We start from the raw sequence: 20,767 nt of genomic DNA on the forward strand, positions 1-20,767 counted from the left end.
GTTTTGCTTAATTTTCCACCACTCTCTGACATCGGCTTGCTGACATTTTTGACCACTTTTCCATGAAAAAGTCTCTCAGTTGCTAGATGTTTTAGGGTTTTCTCTGCTGCACTGCCTGTTTTGAATCCCCCAAAACATTTCAATAGGATTTAAATCGAGGCTCTAACTAGGCCGTTCCATAACCCTCAATTTCTTCTTTTTGAGCCACTCCCTGATGGATTTGTTTGTGTGCTTAGGATCAATATCTGTTGAAAAGATTCCCCTCTAATTCAGCTTCAACCTTCAGACAGATAGCCTCACATTACCTTCAAGCAATCTTTGATATCAATCAATAGTTGAATCAATGACTGCAAGCTGCCCAATCCCTGAGGCAGCAAAGCAACCCCAAACCATAATATTTCCACCACCATGCCTCACAGCTTGTATGAGGTTCTTGTCTTGAAAAGCTTGTTTTGGTCTGCAACAAACATGACAAATGTTACTGTGGTTAAACAACTGTACCTCTGACTTGTCTGCCCAGTTCACATTCTTCCAAAAGGTATGGTCTTCGTACACCGGCAAACTGTAGTTTTGCTTTCATGTTCTTTTTCTGGCAATCTTTTTGATTGCAGACACTTTGACTCCAATAGATCCTATAATGAAATTCTGGGGTTCTTGGAGACTTCTTTTAGCATCAGACTACTCTCAGGCTGAACTTCCTGGCATAGCCAGTACTGGACAAATTGGCAGTCGTTTGAAATCGACGCCACTTGGAGAAGATTTTCCTTACATATCAAATCATTCTGAAGGCCTGAGAGACTTTTTTAGATCTTGGCATGAAGACACCACACATCTTAATAGCTGACAGAACAGCAGACACTTAATGTCAGAGGTTTACATACGGTGAGTCCCAACTCCTTCTACCTAAGAAAGTTCTAATTATTGGCAGCAAATCTGAGGCTCCTGATTCAAATTTTATGGTTTTGAAAGTGTAATTATTGTGGGCGTCTACTTACTTTTTCATGTGATTGATTGATTTCATGTTTATTTATCTAAATTATAAAAATCACAACCAAATTGAGTATCACTTTTAGTAGAATAGGCCTTATTTCAAAGAGGATCAAGTGTTTGCTTGTTGAGACATGCTAACATGACAGTACTTACTTTTTTCGGTGCCGTTGTCCTTCCAGCAGAAAACAATATTTTACATGATCACATGGTCTGACAGACTGGTACCAATATACTGGATATTTTTCAGATGAAGCCACGGTAATGCTGCACCAACTGGACAGGCCACCGCATCCCCCCCCCCCAAAAAAAAATCCCAATTAGATAGATGAAGGTCAGCGAATCCTTGTTATGAAGATGACATCAAAACCAGCAGGAAGAAACAGGGAGGAAGTCACATTACACTTAAACACTGACAGGAGGAAGTCAGTTTAAAATAGAACTAGAAACAAGACTGGCAGTGAATGAGATGCAAACCCCTGTCACCTGTCCAAGGACAATGTAAAGTTCACATTAGGATGAGCGTGTATGTTTCGGGTTACCTGAGAAAAGTCACACAGTGTATAATAATACATTTATCATCTACTTCTAATGTGTTTTACATATCACTGTCTCCTACAGCAACAACCACACTATTTGTTTCAACAGTAAGGAAAAGCTGAAATGCTCTACTGACAACTTCGAGGACTTGATTTTAAAAGCTCAAAACAATCTTAGAGTTTTTATATACTGACAATCCAATTATTCCTCCTTACTGTGGGCTTTTGTCTTTCATGTGAGAGTGCTGTGGCTGATTTTAGAGTGAGCTGAAACCTCAGGGCTGATAGGAAGTCAGATGATGGATACCAAAGTCTGAGGCATGGAGGATAATAATGACTCATTCGCTGTATAAAAAAAACAACAACACATTTGAGTCTCGGCATTGGTGTGACACTATTCTGTACATTTGTTGTTGTTGCTGAAATAAGTGCTTCTACTTTGGGATTGTGACTCATTAAAAATATTGTTTTTAAATGTGATTTTTTCCCCCACCCCTTCTTATAGCTTTGAGTCTTTCCTCTCTGTTTCTCTCACACTCTTCTCTCACTTCCCTGAGCTGTCACCCAATTATGACTCTTTTCAGGGTCCGGTCCCCAAACTGTCACAGTTAATCAATCATTAATGACAGGAGGCAAACTCAAACAAACTGCTATTACAGCTGACATGGAAAGTGCCACTCAGAATTTGACAGCTTTGAATAGTTTGACATGTCTGAGGGGTCGGTGCCAGCCGGTGACTGACCGCAGAAGGAGGATTCAAATAGTCCGCCGTTTCTTTTTTTGGAAATTGCAGAAAATACACTGCAGGTGGTGCAAAGCCCAGAGGAGTTCCATGTTTTATTTAATAAGATAGTTAAACTCTTAAAACCAAAAGTCCTGAAGGCTGACTCAGAACTTTATAGAAGTCTAGTGATGAAGAAGGAAAATGACTGAGAGCCATGTTTGGGGACTCAAACAGAAATCGGAGAGCATTCTCACTAATGGGTGTGGACCTATTTCTTAAATTAACAAGAAGCACCTGTTACCCATGGATACAGGGATGAATACTAGTTCAAATTTCCCTTCTGGTGAGGATAGACTACATCCATTTAATGCCAAGACCAAGTCACAGCACACCGAGAAGAATTAAAAAAAAAGGCGTGTAACTTATTTTTCAATATGAAAACCCAACCGCAAAATCCTGCCTCATTTCAAGGGATAAAACATCTTTCTCATTATTATACTGCTGTTATTGTACTCTAAAAACAATTTCACAAGCCAGCAATTGCTAAATATCAGTGTTGCATGCACCTGCACTTATTCATATGTTTCCCACATCACTAGTGACAAGTTTGTTTAAAACTTGAGGACACTAAATGCCCGTCTAATTGCCACGGACGCATGGCGGCGCTAGATCACTTACAGCATCGATCCTGTCCCCGCATTAACTTGTACCATTTGAAACCAGACCTGCAACTCATTCAGATGCCCCCTCCTTCTCCACCATTATCTCTCTCAGTCCGTCTCTCTCTCTCTCTCTCTTCTCGTCCTTAACTGCATGTCGCTCAGTCAGCCAGTCAGTCAGTCAGTGGCCCCGGTCCACGACGCCTGTGTCCGCCTCCACAGCTCTCCAAAACGCCGAGACGCGCCACCGCCGAGCGTCAATGCGGGCATGACACACTGGCAGCAGTAGTGGGCTCCCGTCCGCCTGCTTTTGAGCAGATTACAAAGGAGTGGAAGAGAAATAAGAGTGGAAGAGAGTGAAGTGACTCATTTTCTACCCCTGCCGCGCGTTGAGAAGAGTAGATGAGTCAATGGCTGGGGCACAGCCTGGAGTTCATGCGCTACAGCTCAAGCCAGTGTCCGTGCCCGAGAGCCTGAGAAAGGGCAACAAATTTATGAAATGGGATGATGTAAGTAATGACCTACAGTGAATCTTTTTTTTCTTCTTCTTCTTCTTCTTGTTTGGCACCGTGGGATGATTTCTGCACGCGTCGGTTTGCATGCACTGTAATGTATTACACAATCTATAGGCTACTCATGCAACAGTGGCCGATTGATTTACTAGTCAGTGGAGACAGCACTGACAGAGGGCTGACTGCTTTTGGCTTCCTGGTTTGCGGTTCAAAGAAATACTGCAGCTGTAGTGTGTGCTGACATGTGCTTTGCTTTCATTTACAGTATTTGTATGCGTGCGCGCGTGTTCGCCAATGCTTGTGTGAGAATGTGCTCGCCACTCACTAAATCAAAGGAAACGTTTGAACTAATATCGCCCCTCCCCCTTCCTTTGAATTATTTGATCAATTAACTAATTAGTGTATCGCGAATCTAACCACCAGCCAAAGAGTTGAATGAAGCTCGTCTTTGTTTGTTTGCTTTGACTTTGTTCTTGGTGCTATTCCTATGTAAAGGTCTGACTGGGGTGAAATGACCTTGATTAAAATTGATGGCACGCTGCTGATGAGTAAAACAGTAGTGGCCTTTGACCAGACAGCTTTGTTCCGCACTGCACCTTTTCCCCAAGAATAATCCTGTCGGAGAATTCACACTGAGCCGTTGCGCTTCAAACGGAGTTTAAATTGAATGACCTTATTGTACTAAATGGTTTTGCTTATCTCCAGCTGTGACTTCAGAACAGCTCTCTCTGTTCTGAAACGGACTCTGTGTGATGTTTTTACTTCCCATGTTTTCTGGCGTATGTTTGTTGTGTGAGAATTTGAATATGTACCCACCTGTGAATACTTTCAATTCTCTCCCTACATTTTCCATCACTGAAAATGTTGAGAGAGGATAATGTACCCACATGTAACTGTTGCCCAACATACTTTTCTGACACTGAAAGATGAATCAAATCTCATTATTTTTTGCATTCAAATCCTAAATGGAGCCAAGCAGAGGCAACGAAATGTCGCTAATAAACTATGCAGCTCTGCTAGTTTTACATAAGTGGCCTTTTAAAAGTATAATTTCATAAGCTCATGTATTCACAAATACATATTCAGATTCCCTGAGCTCAGGTGAGCCGAGCACAGCACAGATGGCATTAGTGGATGAGCGTTGACAAAAGTGTGAATGTGGTCAGTACAGATGGCAGAGAGGGAATTATGCACACTTGAAAACCTGCTGCTCTGTCAATCATCAACCTTCAGCTTAAATAAGAGAACTTGAGTCATTCCTTTAACCAGTAATTACTAATGAGCCACTCCTCTCTCGCTTCCTCTCCTCTCTCTCTCTCTCTCCCCCTTTCTCTCCCCGGTATGTTGTGAGAAGGGGTGTGTGAGGTGTGAGTCTGTTTCCCCTGCCAGCGTGTTTATGAACTTCAGTTTGTATGTATGGGCCTATCTCCAGAACCAAATGCCCACCAGGCCTTTCCTGCGAAAAGCCCACGGCATAGAACACACTCGCAGATACTGTCTCTTGTTTTATTTCCCATGCACTCCTTCCTTCCTCTTTCCTCTCTGTATCATTTCATGGAAAGAATGACAGTCCTAGGAATTCAGAGGCAGACAGAGAGAGAAAAGCTCTAATAAATTGTCAGTGGGGAAGGATTAATTCAATCATTCTCTTCTTATCGTGGCATTGGACGTTTGGCTGCACTCAAACCTCTCTCAACGAGAAATTGTACAAACAAAGAAATTCTTATATGCATGTGATTTAATTATTGCGTTATTGCTTTTCTCTGGTGGAATTTTTTTTATTTTTCCTTGTCCGTGTAAATTACAGATTTTTTTTAGTCACTCCTGAAATCCATTTTTTTTTTCTTTCACTGTGTAATGAGGGCATACTGTACTGCAGGAACTAGAAGCCATGAGTTTTCAGAAGCACAGTGTCTGAGCTGGTGAGGAAAAGCACTGCAGAACTACAGCACACAATGCTGTGACTCTCGAAGAAGAAGAATAGACAAACTATCAGAAAACCTCTCGAAATGTTTGCGAAAGCCTCAGACCTCTCCCAACCTCCCCTCACACAGACATATACAGACACCTTGTATTTTAGTTGCAGCCACTTGCAGACAGCTGACTGCCTCTTCAGCTCATGAAACCACTGGTTGCAGCCTCACATATTGCCTGGATTGTGTTATTTTTTGTCAGTCAGTTCAAATGGCACATTTACCACCAATGACTGCTTTCTGTTGGGAGAGAGTGGAGGACAGGCGGCCATCCAAATCCTCAAGGACAAGGACCCTTCATTTTAAGGATCCCTGACAGACTGGCATGATGTGAAATCTGAGAGATGATGCTGGGTCTGTGTAAACAGATTTTTATAAGTTTACACTTGTATCATTTCCCCTTCGGTCTGGCGTGTGTAGAAAAAGATATGATCAGGCTCCACAAGGGAGCATAAAAATCCCTCAAAAGTAGCACAATATGTCATTAGCATACAGAACAGGAATCTGCTGAGCTCAAATCTCCTCTCTAACACATCCCCTTAGGTGATGGCTAATGGTACAGACTGTTCACTAAAAATAATGGCAATGTCTCCTGCCTTGGAATTGGATCCCTCGGGGTGTTTGTACTTTCGCAAGTCAGTCACTAATCTCATCTTAATTCTGCTAAAAAGCAGGCCACTGGTGCCTAATGTCGTCCCATTAATGACAAAAAAAAAATCAACATGAGCAGTCACACTCAGGAGGTGGTAATCTGAGCAAATCACTGAAGTCTAATCCACTATGCTATAAGTACTTTTTGTTTTTTTCTAAATATGCAGCAGACCCATGAGAAAGTCTTTGCTAAGAGTCCATAATGGCTTAATGTGTTTGTCGTGGTGGCCATGAAGAGTCAGGACATTAAGTAAGAAGCTGGTGAAAATGACTGCTCTCACATCATTAGGCTAAATCCCAGAGCTCGCCAACCATCTTCCTCTGACATCCATCCGTCGCCACATGTTGCCCACTGGAAAAATTCTCAATTTACTGGAAATATAAACAGCTTCCTGAAAAGTCAAAGATCAAGCTCATGATTATTTTCTAGAAATAAATATTCATGCAGAAAGAGATATCCATCTGTAATAATGTAACTGTAGAAATTGGACTGTAGATTGTAAATTGAGTGAAGATCAGAGACATGAGCTGGATTCAGTATGAGATGCTACTGTATATCTAAGAACTGCAAACATTAGGCTTCTTTTTCCTGCCCTCAGGCTTTGCATGGTGTGCGTGTGCTACGTGCATTCAGTGGCATGAACTGCATCTTTTGTCATTCAATCAAGCCTGCAAAGATTGTGCAATCATGTGAACAGAACCAAAACGATTCCTTTGAGGCTCTAATAGATTTCATGGGGATGGTGGGTTACCATAGCAAACGTCACTATGGCAAATGCCACTGATGCAGCACTTTACCAGTTCCGACACTGAACGAGTCGCTCATTTAGTTTACGCTCATTTCCTGTCTTTCTTTTTTTCTGCTTTGCCTCTGTTTATTTTAATTTCTCCATGGATGTCAGTGTTGATCCATCATAGAGCAGGTGTGTGAGGTTTCATGAACTGTTACCGTCTTGTTAAGACAGTGTGAAATGATTTCCAATGGTTCTCAGACTCCTCTGCTGTCTGCCACCTCCCTCTCCCAACTTTTAAACTCTGAAAGTTCCAGTACATAGGGTCGCCCCCAAATGTGACAAGTGTGTAGCAGATGCAGACCATTAGCTCTGTCTCCCAATGCTGTGATAGGGACATCATTAGAAGACACTTTGAAGATTTTCTAGCTCTGTGCAGCAAATGCGGTTTCCATCTCTCTGATCTCACAGCCATAGCTGATTGAGGAGGACAATATGCTACTGTTCAGCTCATCCACAGCCACTGTCCACAAGACAAAAAAAATGCAAAGGCTCATTCTTTTTATAGAAGCATCCAATAATATCTGGTGTTGCCATGTATGCCTCAGGGTCAAACTGTGTGTGTGTGTGTGTGTGTGTGTGTGTGTGTGTGTGTGTGTGTGTGTGTGTGTGTGTGTGTGTGTGTGTGTGTGTGTGTGTGTGTGTGTGTGTGTGTAGGAACTGTGTGTGTGTGTGTGTGTGTGTTCCAAGAGAGGAAAATGGAAACATCAGCAAGAGAGGAAAATGAAACATGCTGACAACCTGCAGTTCATGACTGAAGTCATCGCACACACACACACACACACACACACACACACACACACACACACACACACACACACACACACACACACACACACACACACACACACACACACACACACACACACACACACACACACACACACACACACACCAGGCTCCTTGGCCGTTTGTGGTGATGCCCGGTCGTGGTTCGGAAAGAACATTTGATGGAAAGGATTGTGTTCATGCTTACAACATAAACAGGACTTGTAATGTTTTTTCAGGTTCTGGTATGCAAGTGTTATTACAAAAAAAAACTAAGCTTTGATCCCAACAAATTAATTAATTGGTTTACTCAGAGAATATTGTGCCGTAAAGCAGGCACTCATGTAACAACCCAGACAAGGCTACACACATCTAAGCAGAAACACACATTGACTCCCGATGTCGTTTCTGTGTTTACTACAGGATTCCACCACTGTGACCCCGGTGACTCTAACCGTTGACCCCAAAGGTTACTTCCTGTACTGGACCGACCAGAACAAGGTAAGACACCACATGAATACGACCTATCCATGCCTTCAAGCTTGGAGCTCTCCTGAAACTCTTGTGGCAGTCTTCATTTATTAATTTGAAGATTAAATCTAAATTTGGAAGCCCAGATTTAAAGCTTATCAAGCAGCAAGAAATCACATATTGTTTTATAATACATTGGGCCCAGATACTTTCTGTTATCTTTTTATTTTAAGATGTACCATATGAAATTAGCACAATGTTGTGATGTACATAATTCAAGCTTTCCCACGTGAATCAAAATGTTTGGAGAGTGCTTCTGTTATGCATGAACGTAGTGCAACCTCGTAGCGAAGAAGCTATAACCCTCATGAATAAGTACTCCAAGTTTCGTAGATTGATCAACATCATGAGTTAACCGCGTTTTTGTGACCACTGGTCCGAGCACATCAGCGATTTCTCCATGAACCTGAAACTTGGGCGGAGAGCAACATTGTGTAGTTGTGGGTGAGAAACATATGCGTTTTGAACGTGCTGTGAGCGGGCACATTGTCATGTGGGAGAGCCGAAGTGCCACCGCTCCACAGCGCAGGTCGTTTGTACCGAATGTTTTCCCTCGGACACCTCAGAACATCACATTTGAACTCGGCATTGAAAGTCTGACCCACCGGGGTCGAATTCAGGGTGCGCAAAAAAACTCATCTGGTTGCGCTCCTGACCTGGTGTGTGTTTTCCATGTTGAACAGTGATGTTCTGGCCCTCTTAAGACGCGAATGTCACTCAAAACACCTTGACTGGTTCATTGCGTCGTTGCCGTAGGCTTTCTGAAGCATTTCAAGGGTGTCTGTTGCAGATTTCAACAGTTTTGCACAAATTGTGATATGCTCTCTCTGCTCATGTCAATGGAGAAATTGCCACTGCAGCCGGACCAGTGCTCACAGAAGCCTGTGTAACTTAGACACTGATGCTGATCGAGCAACGATACTTACTCACAAAGGTCACTGCTTCCACAGGCACGTCATGATGCTGCACAGCCTTTGCATGCAACAGGAACCCGTCTTGTAACATTTTGGTCCAGCTTCGTACATACTGTATCAGCAGTGCGTTGCCAGGTCATAACAGATAGATTTAGCTTTTTTGCTGATCTCCCCACATATAATTCTCTGATGCACTAAAGCATTAGTCTCACTGAAATGAGAAACCTTTCATTTTTGTCACTGTGCCATTGTCAATCTGAATGCTAGCGGTGAGGATTGAAGGACATAAAGCCTTGACCAATAGAAGGATCTGTGATATCCATTACATAGTCAACACCCTGATGATTGGCAAGTGGAAAGTGCTGAAGCACTAAACGACCGTCTGTGTTGTTCTTATCTAAAGTGCACGTTAAAACTGCCTCCTCGTCTCATTGTGTTTGGTATTAATCTGAAGCAGGTGTCAGGACAATATATAAAACTGGCATCTGCAGGCAAGATTAACCAAATAATCGAATGGACCTTTGTGTATACATAGTCTGTGTGCAATCTAATATTCCCTCGTGACACAGGTCAGCCATCAGAAACCTGATTTCTGCAGTATTTGATTTGTGTCACCATGGGAAGTTACAGCACTTACGGCTCGGAAAGCTGCTACATTACCAGACTGTTTCTTCAAACTGTACAACTTTTACATTTACTACCGCCATCATGCAATCCAGTACTTATTGCCATGTCAACTCCATTAGAATATCCATGATAGGCATTTCAGTTGCCATTATCATGGTACATAGGATTATTAGAGGAGTCACAAGCTCTCTGGGAAGCATTTAAGCCCCTGGAAACAGCCTCCTTAACTGTGTTGACATGAATGGAACAGAGCAGGATCAACAATATAGTTATATCAACATTTTCCAACATTGCGATGGTTTACCTTTTTTCTTTGTCTCACTATTCCAGAAACATTTGTGTTTAACGTTTCAGCTTTTGGATATAAGCGGCCACCAGTTAGCTTCAATTGCATCCATGACAACACTGACTGGTTCTCAGGAGGTCTCTCCTCTCTGTTCTGACTTAAACCTGTAAAAGAGACAGAAATCTGAACTGCTGCAACTGCAGTCCTTAACTTGACACCTGTGAGAATATTCCCTTGTCTATTGTGTTGTTGTTTTTTCTCCACTCCCAAGTATGGCAAAGAGTGTCGTAATAACCAGGAACAAGGTTATAAAACTGAAGATAGTACATGCTATCAGTTTCAGGAACCTTATCAATCACTTCATCTCAGTCTCACCTTAAAATTTGATGTTCCAGTTCGCTGTGTTTATTTGTATGTACAACTGTTGGGTACAGGGATTGATTACGCGGAGGACTCGAGCACAGGTCTGCCAATCCAGCGCCTCCAAAATAGCTCTGCAGGCGTCATGTTTTCCTGTTCTATTTATGTGTATAACGGGAGCCAGAGGTAGACTAATTAATAGCTACCATTGATTTGATGTTTTGCTGGATGAGGGGTAATTCACAGCAGTCATATCAGGAGTGCTGACCGAGACCTTTCCTTTGCACACAAACACGCACAAACACACCATTTATGAGTGTACAACGACTGCTGTTTTGCAACAGACAAAGGACCCTACTATGTTTCCAGCCTGCTGTTGATTAACACACTGTATGTAAAGAAAATATCTGCAGTTCTATTGAACAGTCAAGGAGAAAAGACTTCCTTTTCTAGAAAGAAAGAAAAATAAAGAGACTCTTTTGATGTCTAGTGTGTGTGTGTGTGTGAGTGTATGTGTGTAAAGTGTGTGTTTGTCTGTGGTCGGAGATAACAAGCACTAAGTGTGGTTCTCCACTAAGAGAATTGAGAGAGGCTCGTTGGCATCAATTCGACATTATTTCCTGTGCCTCTGTCATAAGGCGAGGATTTTGAATGATGAGGCTTTTGTGTGTGTGTGTGTGTGTGTGTGTGTGTTTATCTGTGTGGGTGTCTGTTCTGTCTCTCAGCATTGAAAACAGGCCCACCGCACACATAATAACTTAAAATGATTCCATGCACAGCCCCCGACAAAACTCTATTAGGGCATAAAGAAAGGCACCGGCTATATTCCTGTGCCACTGTGTGTTTGTACGCATGTGTTTATAAAGAGATATTGTCTCAAGCGTTTATTCATGATGGTATTACACATCTGTTGAACAGACCAATTTAAACAAGCCGTGATACTCTGTCCAGTTGTTGTGTGTGTGTGTTTGTGAGCGACTCGGCCTGATGGCCTGCAGAGTAAAGGCATTCCTCAGATTCTTCAGGAGCACAGCAGAATTGTACTCGGTGTGCCCACTGCGCTGACTTTCAAACACACACCGCTACACTTTCATCCATTTACTTTATTTTCAGTTCTATTATTTATTGAAGGTCTTAACCATGACTCATTTAGTGGTTCAAGTGCCTTGATTTACTGTCTATTTAAATGGCTTTCAATCTTGTCAAGGAAACACCTTTAAATTCAATGAACATATTTAAGGGCATTGTCACACCTGAATGTCTGGACCAATGTTCGGGTCTGAAAAATGAGGCCAATGCGGAAGTGTTTTAAGCTGAAATACCACAGAGTGCCGCTCCAGGTTGGCTCCAAAAAGCCTCCGGCACCATAGACTCCCATTCAACTTCTCTCATGAAATACAAAGTCAAAGAATTGTTTACATAAGTTATTTCAGTGTTTCTAGCAAAAGTTGCTTTTGCTTATTAGTTTTCTGGCGATCCATCTGAAAATAATCCCATCATTAATTTGAAAATAAGCCTAAAAAAAGCAGCGTTTTGGGGGCGCGTGTCTGTTTGATTGACAGGACTGTGGTGTGACATTCCTACATCCCTAAACTTGACATTGTTAGGTTTGTAGATGGTGTGCATCTGACGTAAGTGTGATCGAAAGTCTGTGCTGTTAATCCCAAGGTTTTTCAGTGATCAGTTCTCCTGCCAGAGTGTGATCCAGCAGTGGATTTCAGCCATGTTTAAAGGTCAGACCTGTTTAGGTGAGATGTTCTTTGCCTTTTAGCAGATGACTCAAGGCTCAGGGATCCAGGTAGTTTTATCTCGCTGTCTTTGTTGGGGTCACAGTAAGTCGTGCTGACGATACAACCTTAATTTTGAAAGGAAAGTATTCTGTGAAGAAAATGTCAGAAGTGTAACAAGATACTTGTATTAGTTGTTGATGGTGTCCGGAGGGGAAATGGAGGTGACTTAACAATGGCAGCAGCTCAGTGTACTGTATGAGCACCTTTGGATTCAATAATAAGCTTAATTGTATTTTTCACTTCTCTCTACATACCAAAACAAATGCTTGAACCAGCTTAGTACTCTTGTTGAAGGTAGTTAATGTAGTATGATATAGTTTAATGGTATTACACTTTCTCTGTAGATAGAGAAACAGGTGCAAACAGTGTAGAGTCCTGTGCAATGTGAGCTGTGTCTCCATTTCTGCACACTGCTGTATTTTTAAACAGGGCACTGCTATGTAAACTACTGCAGTCATAACTCTCCTGTGTTTGTATGAGTCCATTTGGCTGGCTTTTTATGTTTCTGCACGGTCTCCCTTTCATTTTGAAACGCCTCCTGCTTTAAAAACACACAAACACACATTCACATTCACAGATGGAAAAAAATTATGATGAAGATTACAGTGATGATGCAGCTGATGAAAATGATGGTATGCCTGACAATGTCAGAAACAATACCATCAGTAGTAGAGCAGAACCATGTGTCACCTCAGCGTAAATGATTACCACGCAGTTACTTTATGTCAACATAATCCTATCCTACATTTGACATAGATTAACAGGAGGGTCATAAATACTCCACCGTGTCTGCTTCTAGTATCATTGATAATTAGAAATACCGAGTTCAAAAGTTGGCACATTTCCCATTGCCATTCAATACCATCATCAGTAGATGTTGAAAACATAGGTGAGGTGTTTTCCCTCAATCAAAGAAAAGTACAAGACACTTTAAGAACAAGGAACTTGAATATATTTAAAGGTTCCTTGTCCCAAACTGTAAGAAAACACTTCCTGCTTGGAGTTTCGCTGTGTCTATTATTGTTGGCTTCTACTCAATGAATTTGCTCAGAAATGTGGTCTGAATAGCCTGCAAATGCATCACCAGTGTGTCTCTTATTTACTTGATACCCATTATTGGAATGACACAAGTCACTGAGTTCCCATTTTCACCCTCCGCTTTGGCTGACTACTTTACATATTCCAGTTAGAGTGCCATGGTAACTAGACAGAGCTCATTTGACCACATTACACACATGTGTATGTCATGCTTCAAGTAACAAACCATCACGCACTGGGAAGCACCTACACACACACAGACACCCCAACATTCCTGTCATGTCCAGCCAGGAACAGGTGCTTCTTTAGGAGGTTAAAAATAACGTTTGCTCCTGTTGGTTGGGTCTGCTTCCAGGGGGAGGAGCAACTGAGAAGTGGACTGACTCAGTCAAATTAACAGCGTTTTGGTTTAGTTGCCATGGTTGCCATGCAACAGCACACACCTTGGAAATGTCACATTCTCTTTCGGCCCCCGCTCATATTGTGAGGAATGTTGCTTTGAAACTGATATCATTGTTTCTGTGTGTGTGTTTGTGTGTGTGTGTGTGTGTGTGTGTGTGTGTGTGTGTGTGTGTGTGTGTGTGTGTGTGTGTGTGTGTGTGTGTGTGTGTGTGTGTGTGTGTGTGTGTGTGTTTTCTCCCAGGCAGGCTGTGGTTATAACAAAAGGTTAAATGCTTTCTCTCAGGAGATTTATGTTTGAGTATTGTGCCAATTTCAGGACATTCACTGGACAAGCACTCAGCATATGGCATTGAATGATGTTCAGAGGTGAAAGTCAGTTCACCCCGGGCCAAAACCAGAGTCACACAGTTGGCGGCTGGTATGTAAGGAGCATTTCTCGATGAGCCCCGAATTGTCATAATCCAGAGCACAAAAAAAAAAGAAGCTCTTTTCGGGTTTCAGTTAAGTCCAAATACAAACGGGATGGACCAACACAAAGCCTTTTCTTTGTCATAGCAGAATTCGTACATCTGTTTACCCCAACACAGCAATTTTCTGTGATTACTGAGGCTGCTGCTCCTCCACCTCTGTCAGCACTATATGGGAGCGAGAGACGAGGCATAAATCTGCAGCCAATCCACTGAAAGTGAATTGTGACCTCTTCCAAGTTATAGGCTGGCACACAGAGCCCCTATTTCATCCTCATCAGTAGTCAGAGAAAGAGAAAGAAGATTAGGAAGAAAAAAAAAAAAAAAAAAAAAAAACTTTGTTAGCTGTGGTTGTCAGTTTATTTACATAGAGTCACTTTCCTGCCATATTCACCCTGAGATATGCAGCAGATCTTCTGTCAGTATCTTGGTTAAATAGTATTTTCATGATTGCTGAGGAAAATCTTTCCACCAAATTACTTAGATAAGATGTTCAGACAGAAGGAATCAGCCACTCAGAGAGGCTTAAGCTTTGCTGTAAACACTGAATGGCTAAAGCGTACAGCAAAAGGTCAGAACAGGGTTATCGATAACCGGCCAACACCTTTTGTAGGTGTTATTTATTGGTTTTCAGCAGTGTGGTGAAAGCTGTTGTCACTGCAGTAGTTAAATATTATGGCCTTTAATCAGTCACTCTACGCCAGGGTTCTCCTGGAGCTCGTGAACTACCAGTAGCCCATGACCCAGTTCTGAGTAGATTGTGACATTTTTGAACAATATGCAGTGTTTCCCATACATTTACTTGGGCTGGACGCTCAGGTGTATTGATGGACGCCCAGGTATATTTGGTATATTCATCATTTTTTTATTTATTTATTTTTCTACCTGTCAGAGAGAATGCTGCTAACAATGCGATCAATTAACAAGTGGACAATCTCCCCTTGCTGCCTTCACCTGTGTCTGCTGTGTCAGTGCAGCAGAGGTTGAGCTCTCGTATACTTTCATTTTGCCAAAGTATCTCTCAGAGTGAAAATGGTTGGACACCCCTGCTTTACTCCATGTTTTTTTAGGAACATCAAATGCTCCTATATATATGACAAAGAGCAAGGATAGTTTTGCTTTATCTCAAAGGTTTTTTTTATTCAGTGTGCTGAACAACAGCTTGACTTGAAGCATCCACCCTAAAACAAGTGAATGGTGACTGTCAGACTGTCAGTCTGTCTGCTGAGCAGGGTAGAGCTGTGACTGTGGAGCAATCCAGTGGCCTGGATGTTGGAACTTGGAACTTGGAACTTGGCACCGTGGAGTAAGGAACAGAGCCGAGAATCAAATGCAGAAAAAGAAAGGTGTTAAACGAAAAAAAAACACTGCCAAACTATTTAGGATTAGCAGTTCCTGGGTGAATTCAAAAAAGGCTTTGTTTGTGCATGAGTTAGTCCAGTTTTACTCCTTGAATTCTGATTAGGACTTCTCCACTGCACAGCGCTGGTTTGGTAAACACTGCATGCTCCAGCACACACACACACACACACACACACACACACACACACACACACACACACACACACACACACACACACACACACACACACACACACACACACACACACACACACACACACACACACACACACACACACACACACACACACACACACACACACACAGTTACACTAAAGAGGAGGTGCAGCGATATTGTTCTGTTCGTTTCCTCTCCTGAACAACTGCGATCTGTTCACAAAACTTGGGAGTCGCAGATCCAGAAAGAGGACTTCTTTTTTTTGGCTGATTAAATGTTTCCCTGGTGCCAAAAGCGTTCAGTGTGAATCTCAGTACTTCTGCAGAGTTGGAACAGAGGTGGCTTAACAATGGCAGCAGCTCTGACTGGCCAGCTCAGAAGAGCCACTAAGACCCTGGATTCAGGTGATAAGCTCAACCAATCACATTGCTTGAAATTGATGATGCAGCAGCAACTGAAGGGTTGTGGCCCATTTTCAGTATTAACAGGGATGGAAATGGTCAGAGAAAATAACAGGAGTACTTTCTATAGTAATGAGATCATATACTATAACATAAATAATCCTATGAGTTGAATACTCATAGTTGAGGAAGACTGTTAGTTCACTGTCATGCTTATGAAAATTATTTTTTCTTATTTTGCCCACCTTCTTATTTAATAATTTATCTTCAAGGTGCAGTGATCGAGGCCTCAGAGAGATATTTAAAGGATAACACTGGTATAATTTTAGTGTTTCCCCTCACTGTTTTAATTCACATGAAGAGTCAACTTGTTCTTGCCACAGTCACAAACTACTGCTGTTTGTCTTTCCAACCAGAAGCCATAGAGTGGGCTGTAACTGTAGTTTTTAATGCATTTTTTTATGCTCAGACAGGGGCTTTATTTCAATATTTTTTTCCTAACATAACTTAATAACACAACAAGTCTCGTTTGTAGGTGTTTATTTATCTCTGACTTTACATTTTGGTGAGAAGGACTGCTGCTATAAAGTGGGAAAATATAAAATGTTTTTAATTGGTGGAAATAATTTAACCCATCTTAATAACTGCGGATCTCAGTACAGGAATTGCTGCCTGTAAACTGGCTTAAAATGTATTTTCCCTTCATATTCAAGATTCATATTCTACATTTTGATAGACCTGTATTATGAACATAGAGTGTATATAAAAGTGGACGTAGCTTCCAGGTCTGAAAAATGAGGCTGATGCGAAAGTGCCATACCACCGGGTGCCACGAGGGGTTGGCTTCAAAAAGCCTCCGGCTGCATTGACTTCCATTCAACTAGTTTCATAAAATTGAACAATCTATAGTTTTTTTCCAATTAGTTATTTCAGTTTTGCTAGCTAAAGTCGATCCTTGTCATTAATTTTCGGGTGGTCATTAATTCGAAAACAAGACTTAAAACGTCGTGTTTTTGGGGGCGTGTGTGTTTGATTGTCAGCCTTTGGTATAGTCAGTTTACTGCCATGGGTGGGTGGGACCTATTATCATCAGATTTCAATTAGATAAAGTCTAAGCTCACAAGCTTGTACAAATATGGTCACTTCCAACTCCAAACCACTCTGAACAGCAAGATTTGCCGGCCAAAATCCGAACTTGAGCCTTCATATTGGCCGTTCACAAACCAATGGGTGAATTCACTGTTGGTTGATTGTGACGAAAAGGAAATTGATCCACATTTGAGTATTTCATGAGAGAATACATTAAAGGCCAGTATTGACTCATCTGTAAAAACAAATATCATAATCTGAAACTTGAATTAGTCAATCAGCTTATAACAAAATATTGTTGTAGCACTGTGTTTGTGTACAATGAGACGGCAGCTCGTGACTAATCACAGGTGCTCTGTGTGACTGCCTGTTTAAAATGTGACAGCAGAGTGAAGAGGCTGATTAAGCTTCTCATTGTCTCATGTGTCCAGGTATTTATAACATTTATGCCGGCCTATTTCTGCACCACTTATTCAAAACTGATCTCTATTGTGTTGATTTCTTTCATCTGACACAGTTCACACAGGCTGCAGTGGGATATTTTGCGGGCTAAGTGCTTGTATGATGGCGTAGCACACAGTCGTAGGAGTACGAGAGCAGAGCGAGAAAGGAAGAGATGAAGAAAGGGAGACTTTTGTTGGATGAAGATGACTGAAATAATTACACCGCCTTTTTCTTCGGCTGCCTTGATCCACTCACTTGAACACTGTCAGAAAAACCCTCTCTTATTTCAAGCCTATAAAAAAAAAAAAAAAAATCTAAGGATGCCTCTCTGGTGCCAAAGAAAGTGGTTAGTGAAATTTTGATGTGGAGCACTTAGATGTTTGGTTAACAGTGATGACGATAAATTGACTTTATCTGTACTCAATAGACTGCAGTCAGCTGGAAGGTCTGCGTCATCTCACTCTGCCCGTTTTGGTTAAGTTCTGCCTCTGCCACTCTATTTCTGTATGCTTTTACGTCTCTTGGTGCTCTCTGTCATTACTGTCTTTGGACATGCTGATTACCTCTTCATTATGTTCATATATTGGTTTGGCTGCACAATAACACGCAATGCTTTGAGGGAAATCTTTTTATATAAACAACTGTTGCCATTTCTCACACAGATTACGTTTTACCTAGCTGTGTGCAAGGAATTAAAACTCACATATTCATATTTATTATCCCTCTAGGCAGTTAGGAGCCTTTTTTATTGCAGGCAGTAAATAAGCTGAGCCAAAAGTGAACTTTGAACATTTGGACCTTTAACATGGGATGTCAGGAGGACGACTCTGGTATAGGCCCCCGTGCAGCAGCTTTTGTTGGAGTTTTGAGTTGTCACTCTGACATTGCCGTGATTTGAATATATTTAAATGTGCAACAGAGGCTGTAGCTGTCAGTTAGATATTTTCATGGTTGAGACAGAGCGGAGTTGATCTGTTGGTTGAACTCACAACACGGATGAATCAGTCAGTGTCAGCTGGTTTATGGCTTTTCTTTTTCATCCATACTGGTCTGCATGGCAGTGCCTCCCAGCTGAACTACTAAAGTCTCTGTGTTGTCCACAAGATTCAGAAAAAAAGTATATAATGTCAGATTACAATAGTTTACTTAAACATTAAACAATAAGTTTATCGTTATCTTTGCTGTCTGATGTTTGGGGAGCCAAAGTCGATTAAGGGCATTTTGATATGTGGGGTTGGTCTCATTAATTTTGACATTGATTGGTTTGTGTGTCTGCTGACAGCATTTTGTCAATTTAGCCGGTAGCCTTTTTGGTTTGAATGGAGCAAAAATAACTAAACAGATTAATTTCATTGCCACTATATTATTGTTACGGCATTACTACCAGCTTTAATTCTCCTCCCAGAAAATAAGCTCTAAGTTTTGGCATTTTTATGTTTTTTTCAAGTTGACTTTTGATTTGTACGTCAGACCACATTTCCATTGAATGCTTTGTTTCCTCCTCTGCCCATGTGCTGCAGCTAATTTTTACTTCACTTCTAGTTCTTTTTTTTTCTTTTTTTTCTGTTGTTCAATTGGTGTTGGTAGCCAAAATCAACTTCCTGTATTTACTCCGAAAGTTTGAACCATCCAAAATGACCAAATTTCGGTCGCTTAGTCTGGAACAGGGTCAGAGGCGCCTCTCACACCTGCCAATTTGGTTCAGAACAAACTGAAAAGTCAGAAGATCCGGACCAAACCAGGTAGGTGTGAAAGCATCCCAAGACTCCACTGAGTCTAAAGGAGTTCATATAAAAATAAGTCTATTCTAAATGGCCACGCTTAAAGGCTGGGGGATGGTGGCACGCCGTTTCAGACAGTCTTTTGTCAAAGCTGTTCATGGTGTTGCACTTAACTGTATACCCTCAAGTGATGAAAGTAGTTGTGAGATGAATGATAAAAGAGAGTTCAAGAGGGAAAGTCAATCCCAGTTTAAATTCATACTCTTGCACTCCTCCTTGGTTGCAATGTAAGGAGGTGTACGGTATATTATTGGAATATTTATTGTTGTAGCGCCACTTAAGACGATCCATCAAGTGTTTAGTTTGATTTTTACTGAGGCCTTTATTTATATCCAGCTTTGATTTATCTTTGAAAACATGCGGTCCTAAATGTCACAGGACTTTAATCTGACCTGGGGATTGTGTTTAATCATTCTCCATATGTGTCCTTTTTTTTTTTTTTTTACTCATAATTTGACCTACTTATACACAAAGCATTTGCAAATGAAAAAAAAAAGTTGAATGTGTTCACTCAGCTGAGCCCCTTGGGTATTCTTTTACCCACTCAGACAATTACAGCGGGTAAAATAAGTATTGAACACGTCACCATTTTTCTCAGTAAATATATTTCCAAAGGTGCTATTGACATGACATTTTCACCAGATGTTGGTAACAACCCAAGTAATCCATACATACAAAGAAACCAAAACAAATAAATTCAGAAATTAAGTTATGTGTGATAATGTGAAATGACACAGGGAAAAAGTATTGAACACGCTTACAGATATTTATTTATTACTTTGAACAAAAGCCTTTGTTGGTAACGACAGCTTTAAGACGCCTCCTGTATGGAGAAACTAGTCGTATGCATTGCTCAGGTGTGATTTTGGCCGATTCTTCCACACAAACAGTCTTCAAATCTTAAAGGGCCTCTTCTATGAACTCTGATCTTCAGTTCTTTCCATAGATTTTCAAGTCGGGTGATTGGCTGGGCCATTGTAGCAGCTTTATTTTCTTTCTCTGGAACCAATCGACAGTTTCCTTGGCTGTGTGTTTGGGATCAATGTCCACCCTCGTTTCATCTTCATCATCCTGGTAGATGGCAGCAGATTTTTGTCAAGAATGTCTCGGTACAGTTTTCCATTCATCCTTCCTTCAATTATGTGAAGTTTGCCAGTACCGTATGCTGAAAAGCAGCCCGACACCATGATGTTCCCACCTCCAAACGTCACTGTTGGTCTGGTGTTTTTAGGGTGATGTGCAGTGTTGTCCTCCAAACATGGTGTATATTATGGCATCAAAAGAGTTCAATTTTGCTCTCATCTGACCAGACTATATTCTCCCAGTATTTCACAGGATTGTCCAAATCTGCGTGTGAGTCTTGCGTGGTGAGCGTGCATACAGGCCATGGCGGTTGAGTGCATTACTTATTGTGTTCTTTGAAACAATTGTACCTGCTAATTCCAGGTCTTTCTGAAGCTCTCCACAAGTGGTCCTTGGCTCTTGGACAACTCTTCTGATAATTATTTTCACTC

General features: G+C 41.4%; 1 protein-coding gene across 4 annotated transcripts in view; it reads left to right on the forward strand.

Annotated features, from left to right (window-relative positions):
- Window positions 1–3,074: 3,074 nt before the first annotated feature.
- Window positions 3,075–20,767, forward strand: part of LOC138630099 (1-phosphatidylinositol 4,5-bisphosphate phosphodiesterase beta-1-like) — a 116,428-nt gene continuing 98,735 nt past the window's right edge. For 3 of the 4 annotated variants that reach the window (XM_069714216.1, XM_069714217.1, XM_069714218.1), the window contains exons 1-2: window positions 3,076–3,418; window positions 8,028–8,105. In XM_069714216.1, coding sequence (XP_069570317.1) covers window positions 3,320–3,418; window positions 8,028–8,105 — 177 coding nt within the window. In that variant the 5' untranslated portion in view covers window positions 3,076–3,319. Of the gene's footprint in view, window positions 3,419–8,027; window positions 8,106–20,767 lie in introns of all 4 variants that reach the window. The other variant, XM_069714219.1, reaches the window with a different exon arrangement.

The sequence above is a fragment of the Brachyistius frenatus genome, unplaced genomic scaffold, assembly GCF_029030835.1.
Source record: "Brachyistius frenatus isolate BFR_SWC_R1_liver_20210118 unplaced genomic scaffold, ASM2903083v1 Contig_128, whole genome shotgun sequence".
NCBI classification, from domain to species: Eukaryota; Metazoa; Chordata; class Actinopteri; family Embiotocidae; genus Brachyistius; species Brachyistius frenatus.